This window comes from Taurulus bubalis (genome assembly GCF_910589615.1).
Source record: "Taurulus bubalis genome assembly, chromosome: 11".
In the NCBI taxonomy this organism is placed as follows: Eukaryota; Metazoa; Chordata; class Actinopteri; order Perciformes; family Cottidae; genus Taurulus; species Taurulus bubalis.
In genome coordinates this window covers 10,992,063-11,020,060 of record NC_136599.1, presented here as the reverse complement: position 1 = coordinate 11,020,060, position 27,998 = coordinate 10,992,063, and the positions used below count along the sequence as shown (strand labels likewise).

The 27,998-nt window shown below is 40.2% G+C and overlaps 2 protein-coding genes across 2 annotated transcripts; one reads left to right on the top strand and one right to left on the bottom strand.

The window, feature by feature from the left end:
- Positions 1-12: 12 nt before the first annotated feature.
- Positions 13-12,010, top strand: LOC306743977 (solute carrier family 26 member 9-like; the record flags this gene model as incomplete). Its single annotated transcript, XM_079226537.1, has 21 exons — positions 13-137; positions 258-397; positions 527-637; positions 773-948; positions 1,053-1,217; positions 1,311-1,463; positions 1,584-1,666; positions 1,761-1,908; positions 1,994-2,107; positions 2,669-2,746; positions 2,860-2,955; positions 3,044-3,150; positions 3,259-3,328; positions 3,419-3,511; positions 3,592-3,732; positions 3,834-4,076; positions 4,730-4,784; positions 5,131-5,267; positions 6,262-6,321; positions 7,268-7,357; positions 11,990-12,010. The coding sequence occupies 21 exons, from the start codon at positions 13-15 to the stop codon at positions 12,008-12,010; spliced, it is 2,406 nt and encodes an 801-aa protein (XP_079082663.1).
- Positions 12,011-16,013: 4,003 nt separating this feature from the next.
- On the bottom strand, positions 16,014-21,209 carry tmdd1 (transmembrane and death domain 1; the record flags this gene model as incomplete). Its single annotated transcript, XM_079226536.1, has 5 exons — positions 16,014-16,279; positions 17,597-17,746; positions 18,597-18,716; positions 20,560-20,751; positions 21,143-21,209. 5 exons carry the CDS (start codon positions 21,207-21,209, stop codon positions 16,014-16,016), a joined length of 795 nt encoding a protein of 264 aa, XP_079082662.1.
- Between the last annotated feature and the right edge of the window lie 6,789 nt (positions 21,210-27,998).

The window sequence follows — 27,998 nt, the reverse complement described above, 5'->3', positions numbered from 1 at the left end:
TATGCTATAGCCATGCACCGGGACCGCCCACGTTATGTGATTGACAGGCCGGCATATAACCTCCCAGACTTTGACGGAGAGTTTGACAAGAAGAGTCGACAATTCCCTGTTGGAGAGAAAGTGAGGAAACTCTTCAGGTACAGAACTGCAATGTCCACACAGTCAACATGAACTACATGTCTTACATCATACTTTTTCAAAGTAACAATCAGAAAACTTGAGCTCTTCAAAGAGTTTCCCTTGCTTGTTTCTGTCAGATGCTCTGTGCTCAGACTGAAGGGCTTGTTGTTCAGACATCTGCCTATACTGAGCTGGCTCCCCAAGTACAAAGTGAAAGAAAACCTGCTGTCTGATGTCGTCAGTGGGGTCAGCGCTGGCACCATTCAGGTTCCCCAAGGTCAGTCAATACTCTCCTCTCTCTGATGCCTCTGTACTCTATAATACCCACCGACGGAAGCTAGTTTCAGCAGCGTTTGTTATGTTGTATGATTTATGACAGTTATAAAACAGTTTCTGTTTTTTCCAGGTATGGCATTTGCCCTCCTGGCCAACCTCCCTCCTGTCAACGGTCTCTATTCCTCTTTCTTTCCCCTCATCCCATATTTCTTCATGGGCACTGCTCACCAGATGGTCCCAGGTACACCAGAGTGATTTATCGCCAGTGATCTCCTGTAATGACAGTGATAAGTTGCCAGGTCTGCACTGCACTCAGCCTGACTTCTCAGTTTGCAGTATAGCAAATATAATAGATTTGACGCACTACTTTCCGTAGGTACGTTTGCTGTCCTCAGCATTATGGTGGGGATGGTGTGTCTCAGGCTGGCCCCAGAGTCGGACTTCAGTCATTTCAATGCCACTCTTAATGCTACAGTAGTGGACACAGACCTGATGAATGAGGTTCGCCTGGGAATATCTGGAACCCTGGCCTGTCTCACTGCAATCATACAGGTACTCAGCGCTAAAAACATAGTCTTTCAAAGTGAAGCTTGAAAGACATGTGAAGTACAGTTTAATCTAATTGAATGTGTTACACATTGAAAATGTCTGTGCAGATTGGCCTTGGCTTCATGCAGTTTGGATTTGTAGCCATCTATCTGTCAGAATCCTTCGTCAGAGGCTTCATGACTGCTGCTGGATTGCAGATCCTCATCTCAGTGCTCAAGTACATCTTTGGCATCCAAGTGCCCCCTTACAGTGGTCCGCTGGCTGTTATATATGTAAGTGAGCCCCCATATTTTGGCCTGAGAACATCAGAAGACTTTATTAGTTTGATTGTCGTTAAAATATGTAATTCTATTTCATTCTCATAGACTCTCGTAGATATTATCGGTGGCCTTCCAGATACCAACATCGCATCGCTGGTATTTGCTCTGGTCAGCAGCGTAGTTCTTATTGCGGCGAAAGAGCTGAGTGCACGCTACCGCCACAAGCTGCCCTTCCCCATTCCTATGGAGATCATAATTGTAAGTGGCTTATAGTTATTTTTTTGTTTAATATCATGTGGCTGTTATTTTCTAGATTTGTGACAAATATACTATATAATGACCATAGTGGTGATTGATCCCTATCCCTGTTCTTCACAGGTTGTGGTGGCCACAGCCATCTCCGGCCCTCTACATCTTCCTGAGATCTATCACATGGACATAGTGGGAGAAATTCCTTTAGGGTAAACCGCACATCAGCATACTTAGAATCAAAGGTTTCTTCATTAATTAAAATGACTGTTCAATTTAGATTTATATCTTGTCTATATTTTCCAGTTTCCCAGCACCAATCCTGCCAACAGTGAGTCAGTGGGAAGACATGTTGAGCACAGCTTTCTCCCTGGCAATCGTGGGGTATGTAATCAACCTGGCTATGGGCAGGACATTGGCAGCCAAGCATGGATACGACGTGGATCCCAACCAGGTAAAAAAAACGGCATATTATTTACTCGATTTAAAATGTGCATTTTATTAGATTTCGTTAACACACCATGCATATTCGTGTGCAGGAAATGTTGGCTCTAGGCTGCGGCAATTTCCTGGGGTCCTTCTTTAAGATCCATGTGATCTGCTGTGCCCTGTCTGTTACCCTGGCTGTGGACAGCGCTGGTGGAACATCACAGGTGAGTTCTGCCTCACCATGTCTGTAGCCGCAGGGGGGGAAGAAGTGCTCTGATCTTTTACTGAAGTAAAAGCAGTTATACCACAGTGGAGAAATACTCTTTCCATGAAATACATAAAAAACACTGGCTTCAAGTACACATGCAGAACGGTCCATTTCAGAATATTGTATTCTTCAATTTTGATTATTTCTACATTAATATGTAAATTACTTTACTGTTAAAGCTGGCAAATATGGAGCTTATTTGTACTATGTGTTCAACTGGGTAGCAGCCAAATCTTTATCTATAAACATAAATCAACATATTTGTTAATCATATTTAGTACAATTGGTCTGACGCGCCAATGTAACTAGTATTGTCAATGTAGTATTATTATTATTATTATTTGCTTCCAAAATGTAGTGCAGTACCATACAATGTAAATGAAAGTACAAGTACTTCAAAATTGTACTTAAGTACAGTTCTAGAGTAAATGTAATTGAGGTTAAGTAAAAATAGTATGGACTACAATAATATAATATCTCTGCTAACTTCTGCACCTCTGCTGCTACCCTCTCATAGTTTGCCAGTTTTTTTGTGATGCTGGTTGTAATGGTTACCATGCTTGCATTGGGAGCCTTCCTGAAACCACTTCCAAAAGTAGGTGGACATATGGATTATGATACTATGATACATTTTGACAAAACATTTAAGTCAAAGTAAGAGAACAATCTCGGGTTAATTGTTGACCGATGCAATCTTGGTTTCTCCAGTCAGTGCTTGGAGCCTTGATTGCAGTGAACCTGAAGAACACTCTCCTCCAGCTCTCTGATCCCTACTACTTATGGAAGAAGAGCAGACTGGACTGCGTAAGCCGTGGATGCCATACTGCAGCACAATGTGATGTTTTTATTTTCCTCCATATTTTATCTTAATCTGCTGTTCTTTATTTTCCAGTGTGTGTGGGTTGTGTCATTCTTGGCCACATTCTTTCTCAGCTTGCCTTATGGAGTTGCTATTGGAGTGGGCTTTTCCATTCTGGTAGTGATATTCAAGACACAGTTGTGAGTAAATGCTCTGTTTTTTTTTAACCAAGATAAAAAAAGACAATGCAGCAGAGTGTTTCAGTGTTTATCAACGTATTACTTATTTTAATAATGTGTTCCCCGTAGTCGTAATGGTTCGGTAATGGTTCAGATTATGGATACGGATATCTACAGAAACCCGAAGGTGTACAGTAAGGTATGAAGACTTAATGTTTGCGTGTATTTATTGTTTGCGACACATATTATTAGAGTATTTGTGTCTAATCTATTTTTAATAACTCCACAGGTCATTTCAATAACAGGTGTGAAAATAGTGAACTATTGCTCACCACTCTATTTTGCAAATGCTGAAATATTTCGCCAGAGGGTCATCAAAAAGGTACAGTGAAACACATGACCTCACCAGGCTTGCATGAGTGTGTTAATATTAAGTGTTTACATAGGCATGTTTGTGTCTAGACTGGGCTGGACCCTGGCAAACTTATCCTGGCCAGGCGGAAGTTCTTAGAGAAAGAACAGAAGGAGAAAGCGAAAGAAGAGAAGAAGGACAATGAGACCAGAAGGAGGAAACCCAGCTCTTTGGTAAACATGAAGGCTCAGGTGGGATCAAAATAGCAGCTCATATTTTCATAGATTTATCTGAAAATGCATCCTGTGACCTCTTCTGAACACCTTTCCCTATGTATTTCCTCTAAATCTAGACCATATCTCAGCTTGAACTGCAAAATGACTTTGATATGAACGATGGCACTGCCAAACAACCTGAGCCTCCCACCAGCTATGTCAACTTCTGCTCTGGTGACATTGAGCCGGGCGAGCAGACGCCCGACCAAGAGCCACCCAGTCCCACGCTGGAGTCCCAGCCCATGCCCTTCCACACCCTCATCCTCGACTTGGCAGGGGTCTGCTTCATAGACCTAATGGGCATCAAAGTATTGATAAAGGTTAAATGCTTGTTTGCTGTATCAAATTCACTGAAAACAATTGGTTCTATATTGAACATTTTTGAGTAATATTTGTGTACATTCAGTGTGCAGTATAGCACCGCTAAAAGGTTCAATAAGCATTTTACAGGGTTCATAAAAAAAAAAACCTTTGAGGTTCTGTTTAACCATGTAAAGCTTCTTTTAGATTATAGAGTTAATGGAATAAGTTTCCATTTTAAGAGGTTTCATAGCCGACTGTTGAGCTGTCAGCACTGATGTCGTGGTTTGTGCTGTTGGAACTAACTTAGCAGTGCTCAATAATTGCATATTATACTTATTTAGTTAACTGACACAAGCATAATCAGGATAATTCAACACTCCAATTTCTGATGTTGAAATATTCATGATAAAGACTTTAGTGTGCCTTGTCACAGTGCTGCTGTTCTCCTCTCCAAGTCTCTCTGCAAGTCAAAGAACCCCCAAAACATAAAGTCTTACATTTTCTGTACAAATCTAATATTTAACCTTTTTGTCATAAAACGTTTTTTGATTTGTGAGATTGAACCCTGACCTTCCTTGCTGAACATTTTATCAGATCATTTTTATGTATGGGTGTACAATATATTCCATTATGCCCATTTACAGTCTCCTTTCCTCTATTTCCCACACAGATGAATTCAAGCTACGCGATGCTGGGCATTAAACTATACCTGGCTAATGTTCAAGGTAAAATCTTTAATATCGTCATTGTATCACACCCGTTGGCATGGAAACAGAGACCTAGCCATTCATTGAGCAATAAGTCCATAAGGTCTGTGAAGGACACGGGTAGAAATGAGTGTAGTCAGAGATTTACTGTCTAAACACTTGCCAATGGAAGCAAGGGACTTCAATTTCCTAGTGAGACAAAGATATAGCGGTAATCTCTTGTGATTTAAGCATCAATCAGTGTTTTCATCTTGGCAAATAAAACAGCCATTTAATTTTCTCTTGAATTACAACTTGAGCGTTGAGTCTCTTGTTTCGCTTTACTCTGAGCTTCGTGTGATGTTTGTTGTATTGCCGCCTGCAGCCCAGGTGTATGAAGAACTGGTGGTTGGAGGAGCTTTTGATGACGGCAATATTGACCGCAGTAATCTCTTCCTTTCCGTCCACGATGCTGTTGTGTTTGCTCAGCAGCCCTCTGGAGAGAGGCACGTCTCCCCTAAGGTAGGCCCTCACTGTCTAAAATAACCTTATCATACAAATTATTTTCATAACATCACCTGCTGGTCAAAGGTTCTAAGGTTAGGGATCGAGGGAGGGATGAAGAAGAGTAGAAGAGCAAGATTTAAGTCTTTATTTAGCACCGATTTTGCCACCTTATCTGGCTCAACAAGGGTAAACAGAAATATCACACATGTTTTGGGCTACAGCAAACAAAAGTGTAAGTCACACCAAGGGCATGCTGCATATTGTATGCTGTGTGCCTTATTTTGTCTGCTCTTACTACATGCTGTGCATCGGCAACGTTTTTAGGATCTCATGGACATGCATTGTCTTCAGCAGGATTTTGTGTTGCCAGTCTCAACTGTCAAAAAACACATGACAAAAATGACATGAGTATAGTTGAATACAAACAGTAAGGTAACCTGTATGTATGTAAAAACTTTAATAGTGCTAATTTCATAATTCAAGGTATTTTAATGATTGAGGGATCGCCTCCACACGGCCATCAACATGGCGACTTCTGAGCAACAACGGCAACCGTACTGACAGAGCGAACAGTTTTACCTGGAAGGAACTGCACTCCACCTCCGTGACCTCCGTGTCGGGACGGCGCTATCAGCGGTTTCACCATATGAGCACAGTGCAGAGTGGTGGGCGATTAGCCAGCCAGTTGGGCACACACGCAGGGACTCACATGCACATGTACACATGGCCGGACTTCTACTTAAACAAAGCACAGTGGGAGCGTGACTTCATTGTCTGCTCATGGTGGACATTACTCCTCTATCTTTACAGGGAAAATTGTTGTTTGCTGCTATATTCTGAATTTGGAATTCATAATGTTATCACTGAAAAGGGACTTTAGCCAAAGCTTGTCTTTAACATCTGTATGTATTATATTACCACTGGATTTATTACATATTTTAGTGTAGTGTTTAGTTTGCATTCCTGCCTGTTTGACTTTAAATCTCTACTCTTACTTTGTTTGCTGCAGGCAGAGAGAGCGAGACAGAAACTTGCCATGACCGTTAATGAGGAGAAGGATCTGGAGCAGGTATGCACTAGTTTGCCCATTATAGCTAAAAAAAATGACAGTTTTGCCAACCTACTTTTATTTCCCATCAAGCTGTTACTGTATATCTAAGAGTAGTTTTACTTTTACAGGAACTGTTTTTATGAGCACCGATTGCTGCAGATGAGCAGAAGAAACATACAGAAGATGCTATCAGTCCAATTGTTTTTGCCAAAAATACTCTCTGTTCTTTATCTTTTATCTCTTCACAGACGAGCAATTATCTTAATACAATGTTTTACTTGTGGTTGGGCACAGTCAGTACTTGACTCCACTGACAGGGGGTGGTACATACCAGCACAAGAGATGACAAAGTAAGACCACACACACACACACACACACACACACACACACAGCAACACACACACACACACACACACACACACACACACACACACACACACACACACACACACACACACACACACGCGCGCAATAACGGTGGAGTGAACCTGCTGACTGCGCAGTCATACAGAAGTGGTCCTGTAATTAACTGAAAGTGTGCATGGCCACAGCTGTGTGGTATAGCCAGCTGAGCAGTCTGGCTAAGTCCCCATAGAGACAAGACACTAAGAAAGGCTAAACACAAATGCAAGGAGGAATGCATCAGCAGTTTCATGACTTAGTTGTCTCCCTATTAAGGACCACAGTGTCCATCATTCAACAGCAGGCAGAATAAAGCCCCAACAACCAAAAACAAGTGTAATTGTTGCATCAGTAGAGTGACTGTAACAAAGAGAAATATGTGGGCCAACTACCTTGTGTTTGTGTAGCAGGTGCTTAAAGGCATGTGGTGTCTAGCCTCGCAGCGGGCTGACAGCAGTGTTGGTATGCTTGTGATGCACGAATGGATTTATGAAGCTATTAAGAAATCATCCTAAGGTATTCTGGCACACATCTGCTCCTCTGCTCTCCTTCTTCTTTGCAGCAAATTGGCACCACAAGTGATTACAAGGTTTATATGGCCATCAGCGTTAATTTGGAGCTCTGGGGAAGTCTCTCATCACTTAATGTGTTTGTGTGTGTATGTGTGTGTGTGTGTGTGTGTGTGTGTGTGTGTGTGTGTGCATGTGTTTGATTTCATCAACTGCAGCTTCTCGTTTTCTTTCTTTTCTCCCTCATTGTTTTGACCACGGTTTGTCACATGGTTATGAGCCATTATGCCACTCTGCCTGTCTTGTCTATACATGTTTGACTGTATAAGAAAAGAGAACTTGACTGTCACATACTATGTCCCAGTTATACATGAATACAAGCTACATATGTGAATTGCATAGTTCATACTAATTCTATAAAAATAAAAATGTATTATTCAAAACTGTCCATGCGTGCTAAAAACATCTTGATTGAGTGTATTGTTGATCAATATGTAGTCCCACAATGTAATGCACAGAAGAAATAGAGGAGTTGCCCACAGCTGCAGAAGGTGGTTGCGGAAAGCTACAAAATAATCTTGGGAAAATCTAAAAATAAGTATTACATCTTTGTAATAACTATTTAGCTTTGTCATTCCAAAATTGAAGTATTGCACATATATTCAGCCACACGCATTGTATGCCATTATACATTTCATTGTAAATTAACTGCAAAAAAAAGTATACCAAGACATGTAGTATATACATATCGGATATCGGCTTATAAATTCTGTGGCAAACAATTACATATATTTACGATACTTATTTATTTGTTCAGCGAAATAATCTTCACAACTGAACACCACTTTGTAGTGTGAATGTCACATGAAGTATACAGCTAACGTATAAATAAACTACACCACGGTCGGGTTACTTCAACACCATCACTTTAAGCTAAAGGTGGAGTAGTGACAGCCGTGATTAAGTTTAGTACTCTCGTTTAGCCATTTCTTTGCCACCGCCTATTTTCTAAGACACGTTATTAACATATTTACTGACATATTTCTGGTTGTAAAAAAGAACAATAAAATCTCTGGTTAACCACAGACATTATTTCAATCATCTCACCATGAACCCATTCAAAATAACCATTGACTTCAAGACAAAGTAACTAGAATGCTAACTAATTTTCGGGTTTCAGGACTCATTCATACCGCCCTGAGTAACTGAGTAATGTCACCCTTTGTTACTGCTCTTTCTTTCTCTCACCGCCACTACATTAAAATGTGTGGTGTATTGCTTTTATTTGTTTCTTTTTTCTAAATAGGCAACTATAGGCCTTTTAATTTGACCTTCTTGATATTGTACAATATAATTACCCCTTATCAGAAAAGCTATAGGCAAACAAATAAACACCCTCTCCTTTCTGGAGGTCAAATGATGATTACACTGAATTATGAAATGCTTGGAACTAAAACCCTTTTCAGATGAGAAACTACCATAATGACTATCTTCTCAATTCCTGTAATTGCAAGTTCACATAAAACATATGTTTACGCCTCTTGCACATTCATTGACCATGATGGTTTAATTAACAAGGTCCCTTTTTAGAAATTTGAGTCGTAGAGATTTATGTATTCCATTTGTTTACACACCCAGTGGTTTCATACTATTGGGACTAATTGAATGGTGTCAGAGGGTATCTCCTTGTTGAGTCATGGGACCTTGTCATTTAGAGCTTGCCTGCTTTTATGAAGAGCTGTACCTGAGAAGAATATTTAGCTCTGACCTTGCACAATCAAGATTTCATTTTAATATAGGCCAGGAAGCAATTCTTATCAACAGAGTGTTGCATAAATGGACTGTGGGCTTGTATGGGAGAGAAAATGAGGATGACAGAGCAACCAAAACCATTTCTGCTGATTGAAATAATGTCTGTTTGACATTGATCAAGCGGTAGCAGTCGGTGCTTTGCATATGCATTTTCTAGACTCATGTTTGGGGATCTATTTAGCTTAATTAACAAGCCAGTTTGCAGCCAGGGAATCATACATCTTGATTGTGCAATGTCAGCAAATTGTCTTTTGGACAGGGTTTGTTTACAAAGTTGCAGAGGGCAAATCTGACCACTGATAGCTAGTATTAATTAATATGTGCATTGTCTCATTCCAGTAGTTCAACAGCAATTAAATGCACCAACATTCTCTGGTGATTAATTAAGGCGTACAATGATTGAGTCTGAGTCTATGCATAATTATTTATAGTTAAATAAAGCCACAACCCCATGTCTGATTGAAAATATTGCTCAACTTGCTTTGCCAATTTCAGTGTTCCTCTTTTGCAACCTCTAGATGTAATGAGTTCTTTCATTTCACGGTAATATTCAAATTAAGTCATTGTGTTGATTATTTCTAAAGATATTGACCTTTATGGAACGATAAAAACTTCAAAAGAAATCTGAAATTGCTGCTGCAGCAAAATGCCAAGATGTGCGTCTATATTTTTAGTATGTTTGTTTTGTGGGAAAGGGATGAATGTCATTAACAGTATCATACAAACCAGTATCATACAAACCAAAGCTGGCATAAGTAGATAATGCTTTAGAAAGATAAACAAATTTGACCAACCTTCTGAACATGCCATCACGACAAAGAGAGATTTGCAGCTATCGTGTTGGACTGACAGTCATCAGTGAGGTGTTGTGTCATCCCGTCAACTCATTAAACCGAGCGGCAGGTACTGTTTGCTCTCCTGTCTTCTTATTTGATAAAAACTGCAGTGTGATGACTGCAGATAGGAGCTCCTTAATGAGCTGTTCAGTATCAGCAGGGAAATTAGACAAGACAACGCAAAAACAACGCAGTGTGGTGCAACGCTAAGGGAACTCATTAGAACACTGCAGCATAAGAGGAAGCCGCATGATGCTTTGCAACATGTCATCAGGGGTGTTGTGAGTGTTATTACACAATCAGGATTTGATAGCTTGTTTCACAATTACTTCATTAATTTTAAGAATCTTGCCTGATAAACTTGTGAGCCAAGAAGGACATTAAAGCTTTGATGCAATACAGTGAGCCAGAGCTCGTGTTCTGCTGTCGTACATTCCTGTATGGAACGATCCGCCTTTAAATTATTTAACAAGATCTTCATTGACATTGACAGGATGCCGATATAGCTGTGAATGTATGGTTGTGGCCACGGGAACCCTGTATGTTAACATGTTTCTGTAGGAGACAGGGTTGTTTGAAGAGATGATTGGACACATGCACCGTGAGAGTAAAGGGCTGCTTTGAAAGTCGACGAGGACTATCAGTGTAGCTTGATATATTATAGAAGGTTTGAAGAATTGAACTGTCAGGAGTGTGGCTCAGCTGGTACTTGAAGCAGACTTCAGAGACAAAGAACGACTGCGTCCGAGTGTCAACACATGTCTGTCAGGCAGAGTCCAATGACCACGCAAGCATTAGTGAAATTGTCCTCTGCTTCAAATATATCAGAATCATTAACACAAGCATTTGTAAATTAGTTTTACAGCGAGCTCTACATTACAACTCTCTTTACAGTTCTCCAAACTATACAGAAGACAAAGCTAACACATGTAAAATACAGTGGACACCTCTTACAGTGATTACTTCTGTCCAGGTGAAATTGATCACGAAGGGGATGATCATTAACAGTTTTCTTCATTATCTCCAATGCAGATAACCATTTCATTGACATTATACTTATTGTATTACATGAATACAAAACACTCTTTACTGAATGTTAATAATACAAAACATCTGTTTCAAACGGCTTCAATTTACAGTACAAATCAAAATCCTGTACTTTGTATAATTCACATACTCTACAATACAGTACAGTATATATAATACATGCAGTATATTTATAAATATTCAACAGGCCTGCAAATAAACTGGAGGGCATTGAATATAAAAATAAATATATCCATGTTGTCATGTATGAAAATACCCACAATGAACACTGTAAGCAGACTAATGGATTAGTATAAGCACATTATTCAAAGAGCTTTTTTGGAAGAATGATTCTGTCCAAAGTGTTTTGATCCATATAAGCTGTATATCACTATAAGCCATTTCTACTGTAAGGGAAAAAATGGTTGGGTTTGAGTTGCAGTTTTTCTCACTAAAGTTGTGGTTCAGAGCAGTTTGATTTGCTCTCCCGTGTCCCATGGGTGCCTCTGTCTGCTGAGCACCTGTCTGAAGCTCACAGGAGTAACCTCTGCTTTTATCTCAATAAACAGGCCAGCCAGGCAGCCATCATCCAAAGCCCTTTGCTGCTTTTGTTTACCTCTCTATGACTTCACTTTCAGAGGACAAATTCAGCTGTGATGGTGATTTATTAACTATTAAATTGGAGTTAAATCAAACACATCCATTGTTTGCATAAACATTGACACAAAGCACATTGCCTGGACTTAGAACAGCGTGTGATAATATTATAAAACATGAATACATTTCAGTCTTTACATATTTAAAACTTCAACACAATGTGCTTAATGCCATGCAGCAGAAACCGAAAAAGTTTTTCTTTTGCGTTGGAAGAGGGACATTTGCAATTCAAATGTCTTTTTGTTGCACATCTACATGCACACGAGTACCCGAGACATTCCACTCACAGCTTTGGCCTTTAAACATGTTTAGGCTGATGAAGCATTTCCCCGTTATTGTGACAGCAGCACTGCTGGGTGATTCATTGTGCCTTGCTCTTTTTAAGCAGCTGTCTAACTGCACCACGTTATGACCATCTACTCACCTCTCTCTTCCATTTAACAGCTACACATCTTCATGTGGTAACCACCCACTGCTGCTCTTATAGGGAAAGCAATGAAAACAGTATCTAGTATATGTCAGTTTGGAAAATATGTTTGTGTTTGAGTAAACATGTTTTACTACCTGCATATATTCCTGTCGTTGGGCTTTTAAAGCAGACATTATCTTCTCATATAAAACACTCTAAAGTGTGGCAACATTTTTTGGAGGAAAAAATCAGCATGGTCATATTCACAGGGGGCCCTTAATCTATAACCTCAAGATATGTGAATGAAAATGGGTTATATGAGTCTCTCCTTTATATACATGTCCACTTCATGCAAACACATTGCAGTTTTTTTGCGTGCAGTCTAAATTTGATATTTCTCTTGTGGATCCAGTCAGCCCAATTGTATTCATGAATGTTAATAAAAGTCTCGATAGTAGCCATTTCACATATTTACACCTTTTTTTTAAACTCAATTTCCTTGTATGAAATTACCTGTTTTGACTTTTGGGATGATCATGGCCACATGCAACTTTACAACCACAAATACAAACCTAGGGCATTCAGATGGTAGAAGGCTTTCTATAGGTTTATTGACAATACGGGGGTTCCTGAGCAGTTTCATGAACAGAAGCTCACCATCCAATTGTCGAAAAATGCAATTCTTGTTGAAATCTCCAAATGTCAAAATGTTTTGATACAAAATCACAGTATAACTTTTCCTTTGGTGTTCCCTTACTGCCGTAGTGACTAAATGTTACATTTTGGAGGCAGTTTAGACCATTTTTTATACATTTTCTTGTGGTCAAAAAATTATTGCTCTAAATCTGTGTAACAAATGGTGTCATAAATATATGCAGCAACAACCTATGAGACATAGATTAGTATGGGAATGACCACACTAGACAAGAGGCAACACTAGACATGTTTTATACACAGTGCTGAATTAATCATTAGGTTCCCAAATTATATATACCATTTATGTGTGGCATATATACTGTTGACCAGCTATTGCACACTAAATATACCCTGTCCCCCCTAACAATGACAACAATGTGCCTATGGTAAAAGAGTATGAAGAAGAAGAGGTAAAAACTGCTCATACTTAGAGTTAAAATACAATTCATGACTCGAATTTCCAAAATTCTGTTGATTGTCTGTCGTAATAACCCTTTGTGACCACAGGATGGCACTGTGGCTTTATCTGTAAACCCACAAAGCCGCTCTCCTCTGATCAGCAGAGAAAACTTTGAAGAAGATTCAAATTCCCCACAAGGAAACCATGAAAGATAAAGTTGTGAGAGCTGGAGCTGAGGCGATTAAAAAAAAAAGAAAGTATGACTGTAAAAGAGCTGGTGTTGTGATCTTGTTTCCTGTGATCCATATATATTGAGCAAAAGGGAGAGTGATGGCTGAGCGGGGACTGCAGCACCTCAGTGGCCCTGCAGATGAATGAAGATGCAAATGGAGGGAGGGGGAACTTAAAGCCTTCAGTGACACTAAGCACACCCCAGAGGCCCTGGCGCCGAACGCTCCGCCTCAGCACATCAAGGACACAGCTCTGGCTGAGCGTCCCCTTGGCACGCATCGCATCCGTCCATCTACGTTTTCATCCAGACAAACACTCGACTCCTTATGCTGAGCAGAGCCAACGACAAGAGACAGATGTGCCCTCCTCAGACAATCCAGTGTGATAAGCTGCTGTGCTGCTCCACAAAACCCCAAAAGAAACCATCTGAATAAAAAACCTATTTTACATGAGAATGGATATGCCTGGAAACCGTACCCTCACACGTTGGCTTCGCCTTGGCTGTAAATGTCAATTTCATGTCAGATTCTTTCTCCATTCATCCATGACGCCTGTGATTGCTTCATCCCTTTGCATGAGAATGGCTTGAAATGAACGTTAGCCTATTGGTGCTCATTTTCAGTGCCCTGTGAATGAAGTGCATCGTAAAGGGCCGGGAAGCAGACAATCACATGATCGGGTTCCACTCTATAGGAAATTAAATTGTGCACTGTACTGAATTTTTCGAAAGTTATTCAGTGCGCCTCAACAGGCTCAAGGTGTTTTTTTTTCTACTTTTCTTTATCCGCTAAGAGCAGCTCCCAAGTGGGACCTTGGCTATGCTAAGGAGTGCCACAACCATGATGTAGGCCCCAAGTGGCATGTTGCTTCTGTGAGTCATTCAGGCATACAGTACTCTGGCTTTCCTCTCCACTGGTTACAGAAATACAGGTGAGCCCACAGCAGGTGAACCTGTCATAGTCAGCACCTGCAGGATCCTAACAGCCAGCAGGGGAAAACTGAAGGACGGAGGAAGTTTTGTTGTGAAGAGTTGTGCTGTGCCACCTGGGGAGCTTATAATGAAGGTGGTACACAGTGTTGTTCCAAACAGTTTTGATTGTGGATAATATACAGAAATGTCTGTCATTATAACTGCCCAACAAGACTTAACAGTTTACCGTTTGACATTACAATAGTTTTTTGTGTGCCTATAAAAGTAACTGCTGCGCTTACATTTAATTGAAATCAATGAAATGCTTTTAAACTTGAATGCAGTGCATGGCCTAATCCTTCACTTGTGTTGTTATGAGGGCAATTTACTATAAATGTATTTTTTTAATTTATTATAAATATGTAATGAAGCTATATTCCAGCTTATTTCTAACAATTCATTAATGTCTTAGTTTGGCTACCCCAGACCTAGAGACACACGGCGAGATAAAGAAACAAAATGTCACTAAATGTCATCACTATTACGTTACAGTTTTTTCTTTACATCTCAAATATGTCAACATTACAATACATTGGTTTATGCATTAGATTATGAATTAAAAAGAGCAATACGAATATTGAAGAAGAACATGCATTATTTTATTGGTCATCATTTTGGGAGTCAAAACCCAAATCCATGATGCATGTTTGGCCTTTCAGAATGTTACTCATACAGTTCTGCTTGGCACTACAATTTGTTTAAATGTTGATTTATGAACTAATTGTCTGTAATTGCTGCTTAGTGCCACTGTTAATCCAAGCTGTCTGCCTCCTGAAGCACATTAGGCTAGATTTGTATAATGAAGTAATTAGTTTAATTACGAAGAAGAAAGTAGGGATAGCGTACGAAACTAGGAACAAGAAGCAAGAAAGTACCCCAGTGCCACGAGCGTGTTTTCTGTCGAGCTATTATGAAACATACTCAGCAGAGTATATGAAAATGTGAGCAAATCACTTTCTTAATTAAAGCCCACACATGTTAACAAAGTTGATATGAATCTCTTAATGTGGGCGCTTTTATTTAGTTTGTTGTCCGTGGCCAGTTTCTGGACCTACTTCGCTGCAGCACCTCACATCTCAAGTTTTTTCAGCTTGCTAACAACCCTTGCTTCTTCACACATTCAAAAAATATAGCTCTGTGTTTTCTATTTGGCTTCTGTCGCCCGCCAGAAGCTGCCATCACCACCAAGACTGCTCCATTGTCTGCTAGCATTGTCATTGTTATTAGTCTTTTGGATTGCCTGTGGAGGTATCGGCAGGCTCCGGGGGAAGCAGGCGCCAGGCTGGATAATTAGTTGTTCTTCGATGCCAGACGGGCACATTGCCGTCACTTGGAGGGGAAATGGAAAGTGGCATCACTATCACAGTAGCACCGGAACAACCTTTGGTGTGAGGGCTGGGTTCCAGCGCATCTGTCACACCACTAGTCATCTACCCACTGGCAAGACAATAATGCTTACCAGTGTAGCGATACACAGCATGGATAATTACTTTATCTGAAATGGCATTATTCTTGTCATGTTTGTCATAATTAGTTGTGATGTGGTGGAATCGATATTGAGTGTCTGTGTTGGCTTGATTATTGTAGACAAAGCGATTGGAAGATTTTGGCATTTTCATTCGTCTATAAAAGAGACATCAGAAAAACAAATAGAACGTATATTTTTCCTTTTATTTATGCAGGCCTACCAATTGTACATATTCTAGCGCGTAATTCTGACTACTTTTTAAGGCTTCCTATTCCGTTAAAACCCAGAAGCTGCTTATTTTGCAGCCTCTGATCTCGCAGGTCCTACATTTTCCAATATGAGTTTGCCGTTGGCGACTTTGGGGTGAGGGTTCTTCTGGCTTCTACTAGAGATGTATATGACGACGAGAAGTATCGAGAGGCCTGCAATTAAGGTACCTCCGAAGCCCAGCAGGATGCCATAAAAGAAGGGCAGAGCTACATCCAAAGGCCCCTTCTCGTAAAGAGGGACAGGAGCCCGCTCCACGATCAGGTCCAGGTCACGGTATGTCAGCTCCCTTACTAACACACACAAACACACAGCACAAACAGGACAGATGCATCAACAGGGTTCCCATGCGACCTGGAAAACCGTAAACCAATTTTCCAATCATTGAAAACACAGAGAATGAGAAAACAGTTCAATGTTCTGGACATCTTGTATTGCCCTGGAAGATTATTTCGACATTCTCCTGTTTTCCTTTAGCTGAGTATGAACTATGAGGCTATCTATCAGAGCTCTAAATTACGTTCAAGATCATATTAACACTCGAATGGTAGTTTAGGGTCGAGATAATTTTAGTTACGTTGTGGAAACACTGTAAACAAGTCACATCACATGGCAGCACGTACAGGTTGGGTGACATTACATAACGTTACTTTCTTTCTCACTTTTTAATGGTTCAATAATGTCAAATTGGTTAGTGGGTGTGGTTGCTAAAGTTGAAGTGCTAGCTAGCTTGTTTTACCTGCAAAGGTTTAACGTTTGTGATTGAATGTTGTCAAATGTGTGTTGGGCATTGCTGAGAGAGTTATATAATATTGATTAGGAAGCCGGGGGCAAAACAGTTATTGTGAGCCCAAAACACTGACCAAATACTGGCAAATTGTACTTTTTTACTTTGATAGCATGTAGCAATGGACATGACATTCAATTGATTTGCTTCACGAAATACCCCACTTAATATAACTAGTCAATAAATAAAGTAGGGTGTGATAGACTGATAAGACTCAGCCGCAATTAACTCGACTCAAACTTTGAATCAATTTGTCATAATTTCTAAGCATGTAGGGATTGATTTCATTGATGAGTTCTAGCCATAGACTGCATGTCTTTTAAATCAGACTTCTAAAGGGAGATACTAACTAGTCTACGGCTCAATCCATGCATGATCTTTAGTAAAAAGTGGCAACCCCAACTCACCATCTCAAAGGGCTGTGGAAGCATTTTTGTCAAGTTTTAACTTGAATGAAGAACCCGGGAGAATACAAAAAAATGGACAGGTGATAATTACATTTTGGAATTTTTAAGTATCCTGGGAAATACTCCTCATATAGTGGGAGTGTTGATGTGAAGAAGTAATGAGTTGGAAGCATGCCTACGGCCACCAAATCTAATCTGGCATCTCATCTAAACACTTAATAGAATCATGGTTCACTGGAACATTATACCATTTGTCATTCAGACAGTCTCCAGAGGGATAACCTAAAAATCTCCTCTTGACATCAATAGCCAAAGATATTTGGGCGTTGACATGTTAAGAATCGGTTCACCATCACTAATTCTATTTAATAACGTGCCAAACTAATGTGACTCTTTCAAGCTGTAGGATGAATTACCTTTTCTCTTTCTGACCCTCTGGGCTTGCTCTTGGTCTTTTGAGTCTGATTGTTCCGGTGGGAAGTATAGAGAGTTGACATATTTGTGGTAATCTTCAACGTAGCGTTTAATATTCAAAGCTTTGTCCTGGTTGATGTTCTTCCCCACTTCTGTAAAAACACAAGCAGCACATTGCCCATCTAAAAGTATATATCTGTCACTTCAAATGATAAACTTGCATGTATTTCACAAAAAAACACTGAACATTTGAATCTAAATGTCTTTTTCTCGCCCTTAACATAATCCGTTCTGGCATGAGAGCAACTGCTGTACTTCGGTTCAGAATAAAACAGAACGAGCCTCTCAAGTTTCTACGTATGAGTAGATCTCTTCAGAACTGCAATCAAGTGTATGATAATTGCTGCATTCTGCATCTACACAGTCATTTTACTCAAAGCCACCACTGGCCCCCCCCCCCAAATGTCTTATAACTCATCTCTTCCCATCCTCTCCTTGTCTTTTTTCTTTTTTTCTCTCTCCAAAGTTGCTGATGAAAGGAGCAGATGGTTTGTTCTGTGGCTGATGTCAGCTCCACTGAGTCCTCTGTCAGATCATTTACACCTCCTTCTATCCAACGCCACTCGGCTGTGGTGTTGTGTGCACACTGGACTGAAACGCATGCCAGAAACTGGCAGTGTGCAAAATATGCCACTTTTGAAGTTCCAATTAAAACAAATCTCAAAGTAATGAAGCAATTACACACTGTTGGTAAAGTCTTGAGGAGGCCTTCTTGACCGAAATAAACACATTTTGAAAATACACCGACGTGTACCCAAATAAGCCTTTGTTACAATTTCTTTTTGTCAAGGGACACGCTGAGACAACACTGTGCTGTACATAAAAAGTGAACCATTTTAATTTGAAACCCATTAGCTTACTGGCACCACACGGAATTATTCTCTTTCAAAAGACACAATAGTGAAGGCACATGTGTTCTTTCCGTCTGCATTTGTTTCTCACCAATGGCGATGTCCATTCTGCCGATGTGCTGCAAGGCGCGAGAAAGCCTGTCCAAGTAGGTCTGCTCGCCGTACCTCAGCATCCAGTCTGTCAGGGCCGTCCGGCATTGAGCCTCACTATCTGGTGAACACAAAACATATGGCCCTCAGACATGCAGGTCTCTGACAGTCAGCTCGCTGCCAGGAACTCCCTGAGCTGAGCTGGACGTGTGAGAAACAGACTCTGGGAGGACTTCATTTCTACCTTATGGCAGCCAATAGCTTATGACTCGCAAAGGATAGGTTCACATTTTGCCAAGTCTGTCTTAAAACACTATTCACATATGTGTGTTGGTTCGCTGTAATAATTCACCCTGGCTATATTGGCCCTGAAGGAATGCTTTCCTCAAGCAATTTCAATTTAAGGAATGGGGGACAAATTGCACAGTCTGCTTGATGCGCCAAAAATGTTTGCCAGAGTTCAACTGAAGCAAATATAAGACTTCAGTGTGATACATTCTGGCTCCATGTGTCCACAGGATTTTTTTTTGACTGAAAATGTAGGAGATTCTTTGTTATAAGACTATGTTTTTCTTTTTCGTTTCATGTGTTTGCCTTTGGTTTTTCCCTCGTTTCATTCATTCATGTTTAGGGTTTCCTGTTTTATTTTGTAGGTTCACTTCTCATGTGTCATGATTTATTTTACTTCCTGTCTTTGTGATTGTCTGCCTGTCCTGATTAGTCCCACCTGTGTCTAATCACCCAGCTCTCCCTGTGTGTTTAGTCTGTGTGCTATCCATCGTTCACTGTCAGGTTGTCTGTGTTCCTCGTTCTATTCTGGTTTGTTCTCAGTTAGTTTTAGTCTTAGATTTATTCAGCCTGCGCTCTCAGTTTTCTGGAAGGAACTTTGCAACATTAAAGCATGCTTTTTGTTCAGTTCAACCTGCCTGGTGTCCTGCATTTGGTTCCTCTTTGCTCTCTGCAGTAATGCAGCAATCTTTTCTCACTACATTTTAACCAACCAACCTTTTAATTTTTTTAAGTACACTTTTACGCAAGTATTTTTACTCGACTAAAATGTCTAATTTTTCTTTTCGTTCATGGTTCCATTTTAGGCATCGGTTAAAAAATAAAAAAGTGTGTCTACATCAAACATGCTAAGTGACCCAAATCAAACGCCCCTACAATGTTTGGTAAACAACAGGTTCATGATGGGTCGAGCTAATAAATAATAAATACTAATATGTTCATGATGGCTACGTCAACTGTGACTTCTACATTTGCTTTACAACTTCTCCCCTCACTGAGGCGTGTGAGGCCTTTCTGCTATTTGTGACAGTCACAGCTGTCGCAGAGCCTCATTCATTACAACACTTTGTAAATGTGAGGATCACAGTGCACTGGTTATATTTTGCATCAGGAGTGACGGGCTCAGAGGTTAAACCGAGAGCAATCTGTGAAGGACTTTGCAAGATACAAAAGTCAGAGTGGAGAGTGAGACAACAAGCGCATTGATCTGTTTTTGTGTTAATTTGTGTGTTTGTGGGCTGCTGGTGAGTTATATTGTCTAAATGTCTTTGTGTTTGCTGCATTGGAGATTCTTTATAGAGGAGGGAAAATCAATTGATGTTGCCAAATAATGCTTGTTGCTTCCTTTATATTTTATAGGAATAATCACATTTCCCAATTATTATTATTATTTTCAATTTTAGCTTGATTATATTCTATCATACATAACTTAATCATCATTGTATGCCGTCGCCTTTTAAAATGTAACACAGTAACATTTACTAAGAGTACATTTGAACTGACCTACCTTTTACTACACTTATGCAAGTCATTTTACTTTTACTACTCAAGTAAAATGTAGGGAAACACTGACATCAAACTTTTACTTGAGAAAAGTAAAATGCACACATTGACTAGAGATCAATAATTTCTGTGATCTAAAGTGCCAACGGTGTGTTTCAGAGGACGAGTAGTACACTGACCTGCAACAGCGTCTCTCTTGGCTCGAGGCTTAAGATCTAGTGGATTATTTTCTGGTGAGAGACGCTCAGTGCGCTGGAAGATGTATTCCTCTGGGTGAGAGAGGGCGGATAGAAGGTCCTCGCACTCCTTAGACGTCAACATCTCCACTAAACGCTCCATCTGATGGACACCGATGTCCTCTGCAACTACACAGCCATAACACACACTAATTCCAATAAGTGCTGTATAACTATAGGAAGAATAGTTTCGCCAATAGGACCAAGGCTTGTATTCAACCGTCACATGACAGCATGCCCATACAGTACAATGTAAATTCTAGTTAATGAAGCATAATGCTGACACCTAACAACATTTCTGCAGCATGCTTTTGCTTTCAATTAGCAAGAGCTGCTTGTGTGGCGTGAAGCTGTCATACCGCCTCCTCTGCTTGGAATAGAAACTGAATAATCAACATTTTACAAAAAGAGAACCGAGTCATCAGCGATTTCAGTCTCACTGTCAGTTTCTTCAGCTGAATTCGTCTAACATGCTGGCTGCTGATGTAACTGCACCTGCTGTGGGAACATTGGCTCTCACCTGTGTCCTCTCCGAGGGTTGAACGCAGAAGTAGAAAGAAGAAGAGACATAAATTCCAGACTTTCATGTCAGCTGAAGTAGTATAGACCAAACTACAGTTAAGTAACACTATGTGTAAAGAATAAAATAGGATAGGTGCATCTAACTGTTTATGAAGTTTATTTTCAAAACATATACATGTTCTAGAATTTGTTGAATAGTAAAAGTAGCATTCAGTCTTTTTTTAAACCGGCAGTTTATATATTGAATTTACAATTATATGAAACATTTTACATTACAAGTTTTAGTATTGTGATATTGCCAGTGAATATGTAATATACATGGATTAAAATAAATATGAGATGATATGTATCGCACAAAGTTGTTATACATGTGTGACAGTTGTTTTAAGTGATACAGCTGTTCATGGTGTGACGTTCTCAGCTGTTAACCAGACCACACGACTTATAAAGGGCAACCTCTAGGTATCACAGCTTGCACATTGTCTCTATTGCACTTAGAGGCTTCATCCAGACCAGGTCTTGTTGTAGGCTTTACAATAACTAAACCTCAACATATGGACTCTGTATAACTCGCATTGCAGTGCAATGCACATGGAGTATACAATAGATCACTGAGGTATGGGAAAGTAAAACAGCACTATTATGTTGGTCTTTTTGTATGTGCTCTGCTGGAGAGAGGTGTGCTGGGAGTTGTTGAGATGCAGCTTTCTAGCAGGGAGAATCTGTTAAATGGCATTATTGTGTGGGCTACAGTGAGGGTATGTTTTACATTGTTAATAAGCTTCCTTTGCCAAAGAGTAAAGGTTGTTTGTGTGGGCTGAGTCTCAAATTCTACATCATGGCTAATGAAGAAAAATAATCATGCTCTTGGGCTGACAGCCACAGGAAGTTGGGTGTGGGTGGTAAAACGACTCCGTAATGATTTGAGATTTTGAAAGAAAGACAAACTGAACAAAAAGTCAAGATATTTATTCTTATTAGTGAGTTGCTCAGTATAGTATCTTATGAATGAAAATGCATGCAAAACATATCTTATACGATATAGCAGTGAAAATACATTCGGATATATAGTACCATATATCACAACAGTATGATCTTGTAAAAAACACATTCAAAATGAAACAAATTGAGCTACTTTTTGACTTGGATGCCTTCCAGTATTGTGAGTGTTAGCTTGCGAAGCAGTATCCCCATGTCTCTTACACTTCACACCACTGAAATCTGGTTTAGTACAGACACAGACTCCGGTGGAATGAAGGATAGAACACATGGGATATTCTTGCAGAAAGTGTCTGGAATATAAGACACAAATATACATAACACAGACTTGTTCATTTCCAATCTGAATTTCATTGTGATTCTGACTCATTACAGTTTTCCCTGAGCGATGATTTTTAATCTTAAACTGGAGTCCGGACGGAGGCCGATCCTGGCACCAGGTGCAGAGCTTGGGACTGTATGATTTATGAGGAAGCCTCCGAGGTGGAGGAGGTGGCAATGAGTGCAACAGGAATTGAGTGTTGGCCTCTCCCTTTTCTTGAGTTGAAGTTTGAGCCTGAGCGAGACCAGGCCTGCCCTGCTCCGAGGCTCCAGGGTTTCAGGCTGCTGTTGAAATCCTGAGCTCTGGCGCGTTATCACAGGTCTGAGCTGAATGACTGTTTAGTCATCAGTGATGTAACCCCACCACAGCCCTGCTCAAGCCCACGACTGCCACCAGACACCACGGCCAGCCCCGCTATCTGTCCGCCTCAGAGTCCCTGCTCCTGGGGAAAGATGATACTTTGCTCCCTCCACACCTGAAGCTTTCCGATAGTATACCTCTCCCTCTTTTATGCACACCTCTTCACACGACTGCTACCCTCCCACACCCAATACTCTTTGTTGGTCCTGCTGAATCTCAATACAAAGGCTGTGATTCCTCCAGGTGATCTAATCCTTTTAAATAATTCAACACAGGTACTTTTACAAAAGGGTATAAGTTATAGTTGTAGCTGTAGACAAATCTACTGTCTGAAGTATTTGCAAGATTAGACTTTTAGCTTTTTCTGTGCACAGACAAATGCCTTACCTCGCTTAAAATGCATTACTCACCTTAGTTGCTCCTTTCAGTTCCCCAGTGACTCTGTGAATGCAATGCAAATCAAACAGCGGAATAGCTTGAAGCCGTCTTCACGAGGGACCGAAGCTCCAGCTGACAACACGCTATCTGTCTTCTCTCTGTCTTCTCGCTCTACCTGATTCAGGTATTGGTGTTTTAGAGGCCTGCGCCGACCAATAAGACACAAGCACCTGAGCAGGGCCACCCATTTTTCTTCCATAAAAAGCTGCCACACCCTGCCATGTGGCGTGGTTTTATTGCCAAGGATTAGGAAAAAGAGCTAATAATCACAGAAACTGAGATCAAAATGAAGGTAGTATTCCCAAAAGAGCTGTGACCATGCAACAGTTTTAGTGAAATCATCCTTAAAAAACAAGTTATTAAAACAACAAACACATCTTATCCACTTCAAAGGCTTTGAAAGAAGGCATAAACTTACAAATAAAATCATGTAATATTCATCTATTAAGGGCCTGTGTTCATTGTTTGATGAGACTTTGCTGTAATTTGCTAATTTTTTTTGTCTCTCTCTGTAGAGTAAACCCCATTCTTCATTAGAACAAAGTATCTCTGAAGCATTTCAGAAGCCCTTTGAACCCTTTTTAAGCGAGAAAACAAAGTGGCCTCTGTAGTTAGTTAGTAAGTTTTTCTAGCTCCTGAACATCATTCAGCCCAAAGATGACTATAATCCACATTGATATCAAAATCCAAATAAGTAAATAACAGTGCAGTTAACTGAGCTGCGATGGGTAGTGCACTTTGTTTTCCGGCAGATGCATAAATACATTTTAACAAGACACTTTGCAGCTCTATTCTCCTCTTTTCAGCCTTAATGAAAAATGGGGCGACACCCGACATCCCTCAATGTGAAAGGACCGACTTCTTGAAAAGCATTCCTTCCCCTCACAATGGCAGGGTTGGGGTGGGGGGCTGGGGGGACAGCACCCACACATTCCTGAGGTAGCGCGCTACACCAAGCCTCACCTGACAAGATATTTCTTTGGTGAGCACATTAATTTGAGCCCAATCTCTTTTATATGTGATTTTACTGACAAGGACACCAATATCTTTGAGTTATGAGCTGTTGTTCCCAGGAGACAGACAGTGCTTTACCTCTGTGTTCTGTGTGGGCCAGATAGCTCTGGACAGTGTGACTTGTTCGAGGTAATCTTTTGGACCTCTGGAAGGTGACAGCTGAAAAACGAGCTTCTAAAAACACTCTGTGTTTGTCGGAGGCAGCTCTGTGTCTGGCTGACTAACCACACTGGGAAAAAGCTTATTTAAAACAAAATTCTGGCCATGTTGCTTTTCAATGCGGACTGCCTGAAACAATACTGTTGCTCAATTTAAAACATATACGCAAATAAATGCATGAAATAATTCTCTTTCCACAACCAGACATTACCATACCGTGTGTATCGAATGCATCAACTGATGTCTCCTTGAAGTCTCTGTGTGATGTTACTGGGGAGCTGACTTAGATTAGATTAAAAGCCCTCGTGCTAAACAGCAGCGCCTATTCGCAAACACATTCTTGTTGACAACATTTTGTATTAATATTACAAAAACAATATTGCAAAAATGGGAACATTAAGCAGTGAATGACAACAAGAGGTCAACAGCGTTTGTTTGCTTGTTTAATGAGCTCTGCTGAGTTTATGTTTGAGTACTGACTATGCTTCAGATCTGATCTGGTCTCACATAATTGCAATTTTATACAAGTCATATCCACCAGGGTTTCTGGAAAATAATCTCTTTAGTGTCTCTCTGTTTGCTTAATGTTTTAAAGATAGGTAGCCTATAGAGGGCTCTATCACTCAGAATAAAACAATTTAAAAGTTCTGTTCTTTGAGTTTAAGTCTTTTTCTCCTCAAAGTTGACAGATTGGTCAACAGTGCATTCAGTCCTTAAGTTTTAAAATATTGAAATATATTAACTAAGCCAAATTACTGGTTGAGACACAGTCATTCAGAGGTGTTTTGGTGTGAGCGTTGACCCTCAGATGTGTTGAAAGAAGAGGTGCTGTATTTTGACTCTTCACTCCCTGGAGGCAGCACACGCAGAGCGAAGGCTCCGTTGAAACACGTCACAAATGTGAGGAATGTGTGCTTCAACACACTTTCAAACTCGATTCACATTTTAAGATTAAAATGCATGTTGTCGGTGTTAAAAAGGGTCATTACTGTGATCCTCCACAGATGGCTGAAACCGTGCATTATGATATTGATATTATCATAGATCTGTGATCGGTAGATTATACAGAAATAGAAACATCACATATAGGAAACTGCTGTATTTGACATAATGCAGGTATGTATTAAATATATACAGTACCTGAACAACAACAAATATAAACAGCTTTGTGGTTGAGAAGGTCCCAAGTAAAATGTCTAAATAAAAGAGCTACTAAATAATGTTGGGTTTGGGTGCTAACCCTGGTGTTCTTTACTACTTTGCACTTGTGCCATTTAGTAAATTGATTAAAAAAAGTAACTTTTACAAACAAACCAAATACTTTTTTATTGAAAATGGAATCTCTAATGTATGACAAAATAGCTGTATGATGTAGGATTGTACATCACTGTGCATCTTTATCTACATGAAAATGTATTTTTACAGTATTTTGTTGCATTTTGAATGTTTTTGAGTGAGATTCCTGGGCGTGGGCCTAGTCTGCAGGCTCTATAGCCCGAGGCCGCCTAGAGGTTGTCTTTCTACTTTGATACTCCCCTTTTTCTCTCCCTCTCTTTCTCTCTCTGATGCCTTATTGGCTGATTCTGTTCCGACTTGCCTGAACAGGAATGCACCTCCCTTCTAATGCACTTCTATGTTCACGCAAATTGACGATGAGGAGTGCCATCATTTTGCAGCATAAATATTTCATTCTCCATTTGGATGCAGATTTGAGATGTCACACCCAGAATACAAATGGGCTGCTTCTCCCATGGAAAATAACGGAGACCCTGTGTGAATATGATTTGTGTGAGCTCAAGACAAATATGGTGCAACGAGATAAGGTCTTATTGAGAACCACTGTCCCTGTAAAAAAGTCAAATTCCACAATTTAAACTATTCCCAGCAGCTGGGAGATACAATTAACCAAATTTCCAACATTTCCGCAAGCTGTATTGCAGTGAATGCACCGAATAAAGAGAGCTGGAGAGTTAACAGTTTCATGTAGTTTCAGTGAACACTTAATGTCAGTGATCCTGGGTAAAACTGTAGTTCTTTAATGGAGCAACATGTATTTATGTGCAACATGTAAAAAGTTTCGTCCCTCAATGAATGTGCTGGGGGGAGGGAAGGGGGGGGCTGGATAATTCTCCCATTGATGCGTGAGACAGGGGGTCTGTCAGTACCCTGTGTTTATGCATTTCTCTCACTGACATGGAGTAATGGAACGTGCAGTAATAACAGTGGAGGGATGGCATCGCAGCGGGAATCATTGGAAACGCTTAGTTTTGCTGCAACATTGTGCCCTATTTGAATATTACTGGAGCGTGAATGGCTAGTAAGTGCCATCGCTGCAGACACAGAAGATCAGTTCTTTTCTTTTGTCCCAACCATCAAGAAAACACATCACTCCCTACTGTTGCCACGGGCATCAAACACATTAAGATGTCATTGGAGGCATTGTTTTGTTATGTTTGGCTGCACATTTTGCAGAATTTGCAACCCTTTTTCTGCCAAGATTGTGCTCTTTTAGTGAGACTACAAATACAAAAGCTCCCAAAACACTCCCATGTTTTTTTTCTCTTTCTATAATGGTGCCTGCAGCCTCATCAGTGAATGAGTCTGGGCATGTTTTCTGTTCAGAATACCTGTCTGGTTTTCCACTAAGCCTATACTTCTATAGAAACTGGGGACATTCCAGCTGACTAGAGGTGGTGATTAGACGTGATTTGTTTTGAATGAGAGTGTATAGGGCTCCTGTGTCTGCGTTGTGGGAGGGGACCGGGGGCCGGCGTAGATGAGAGGTCAACACTTATCTATTGACAAAGGCGAGACGGACATGACCAACACCCTTTCATTAGCTAGTCCATTAGTTAACCTGGTCATACAACAAAACAGACATGGAGCACTTGGGTCAAATATCAGTCTGCCAGAATGTTATCTTCCAAAAGGTCTGATGGTTGATTAGGGCGAGGATTCAGGCTTCTATGTGTTTGCGAGTGTGCATTTCTGCGTTTGTGCCAGGCAAACAGCTGCAACTTGAGACCTGAACTTCCAACTTGTTTACTAAAGCAAAGGTTAATTAAGGTACACTTCCTGAATTATTTTCAAAATACACAGATTCACAGATGGATTGATTTTTTTCTTTTCTTTTACTGCTAACCTCAGAGCACATGGTTTGGGTATACTTTGACGTAAAAGTCAATATATTGTCTAAGGGGACAGAAAGAGGTCACTGAGAGCCAAACTAGATTCTTAAGCCTGTACATTCAAAAGTAAATACAGAGACAACAGGAGCAGCAGGAGAAGTGAGCAGGTGTCTCTTTGTGAAGGTTGTTTGGTCAAAATCTGCAGGGAAGGAATGTCGGTAATCTTTTCTTGCTGACTACTGCATCCAAGCTGTATCTCAAAAGGACAGGAAACGGGTCTTTCTACAAAGTACAAGCTCTAAATTTAATTTAGAATGCAGTTGACAGGTAATTAAAGTAAAGCAATTTTAAAGGAATAGTTTGACTTTCTGTGAAAAAAGCTTAAATGCTTTCTTGGAGAGAGTTGAATGAAAAGACTGACACCACTCTCATAA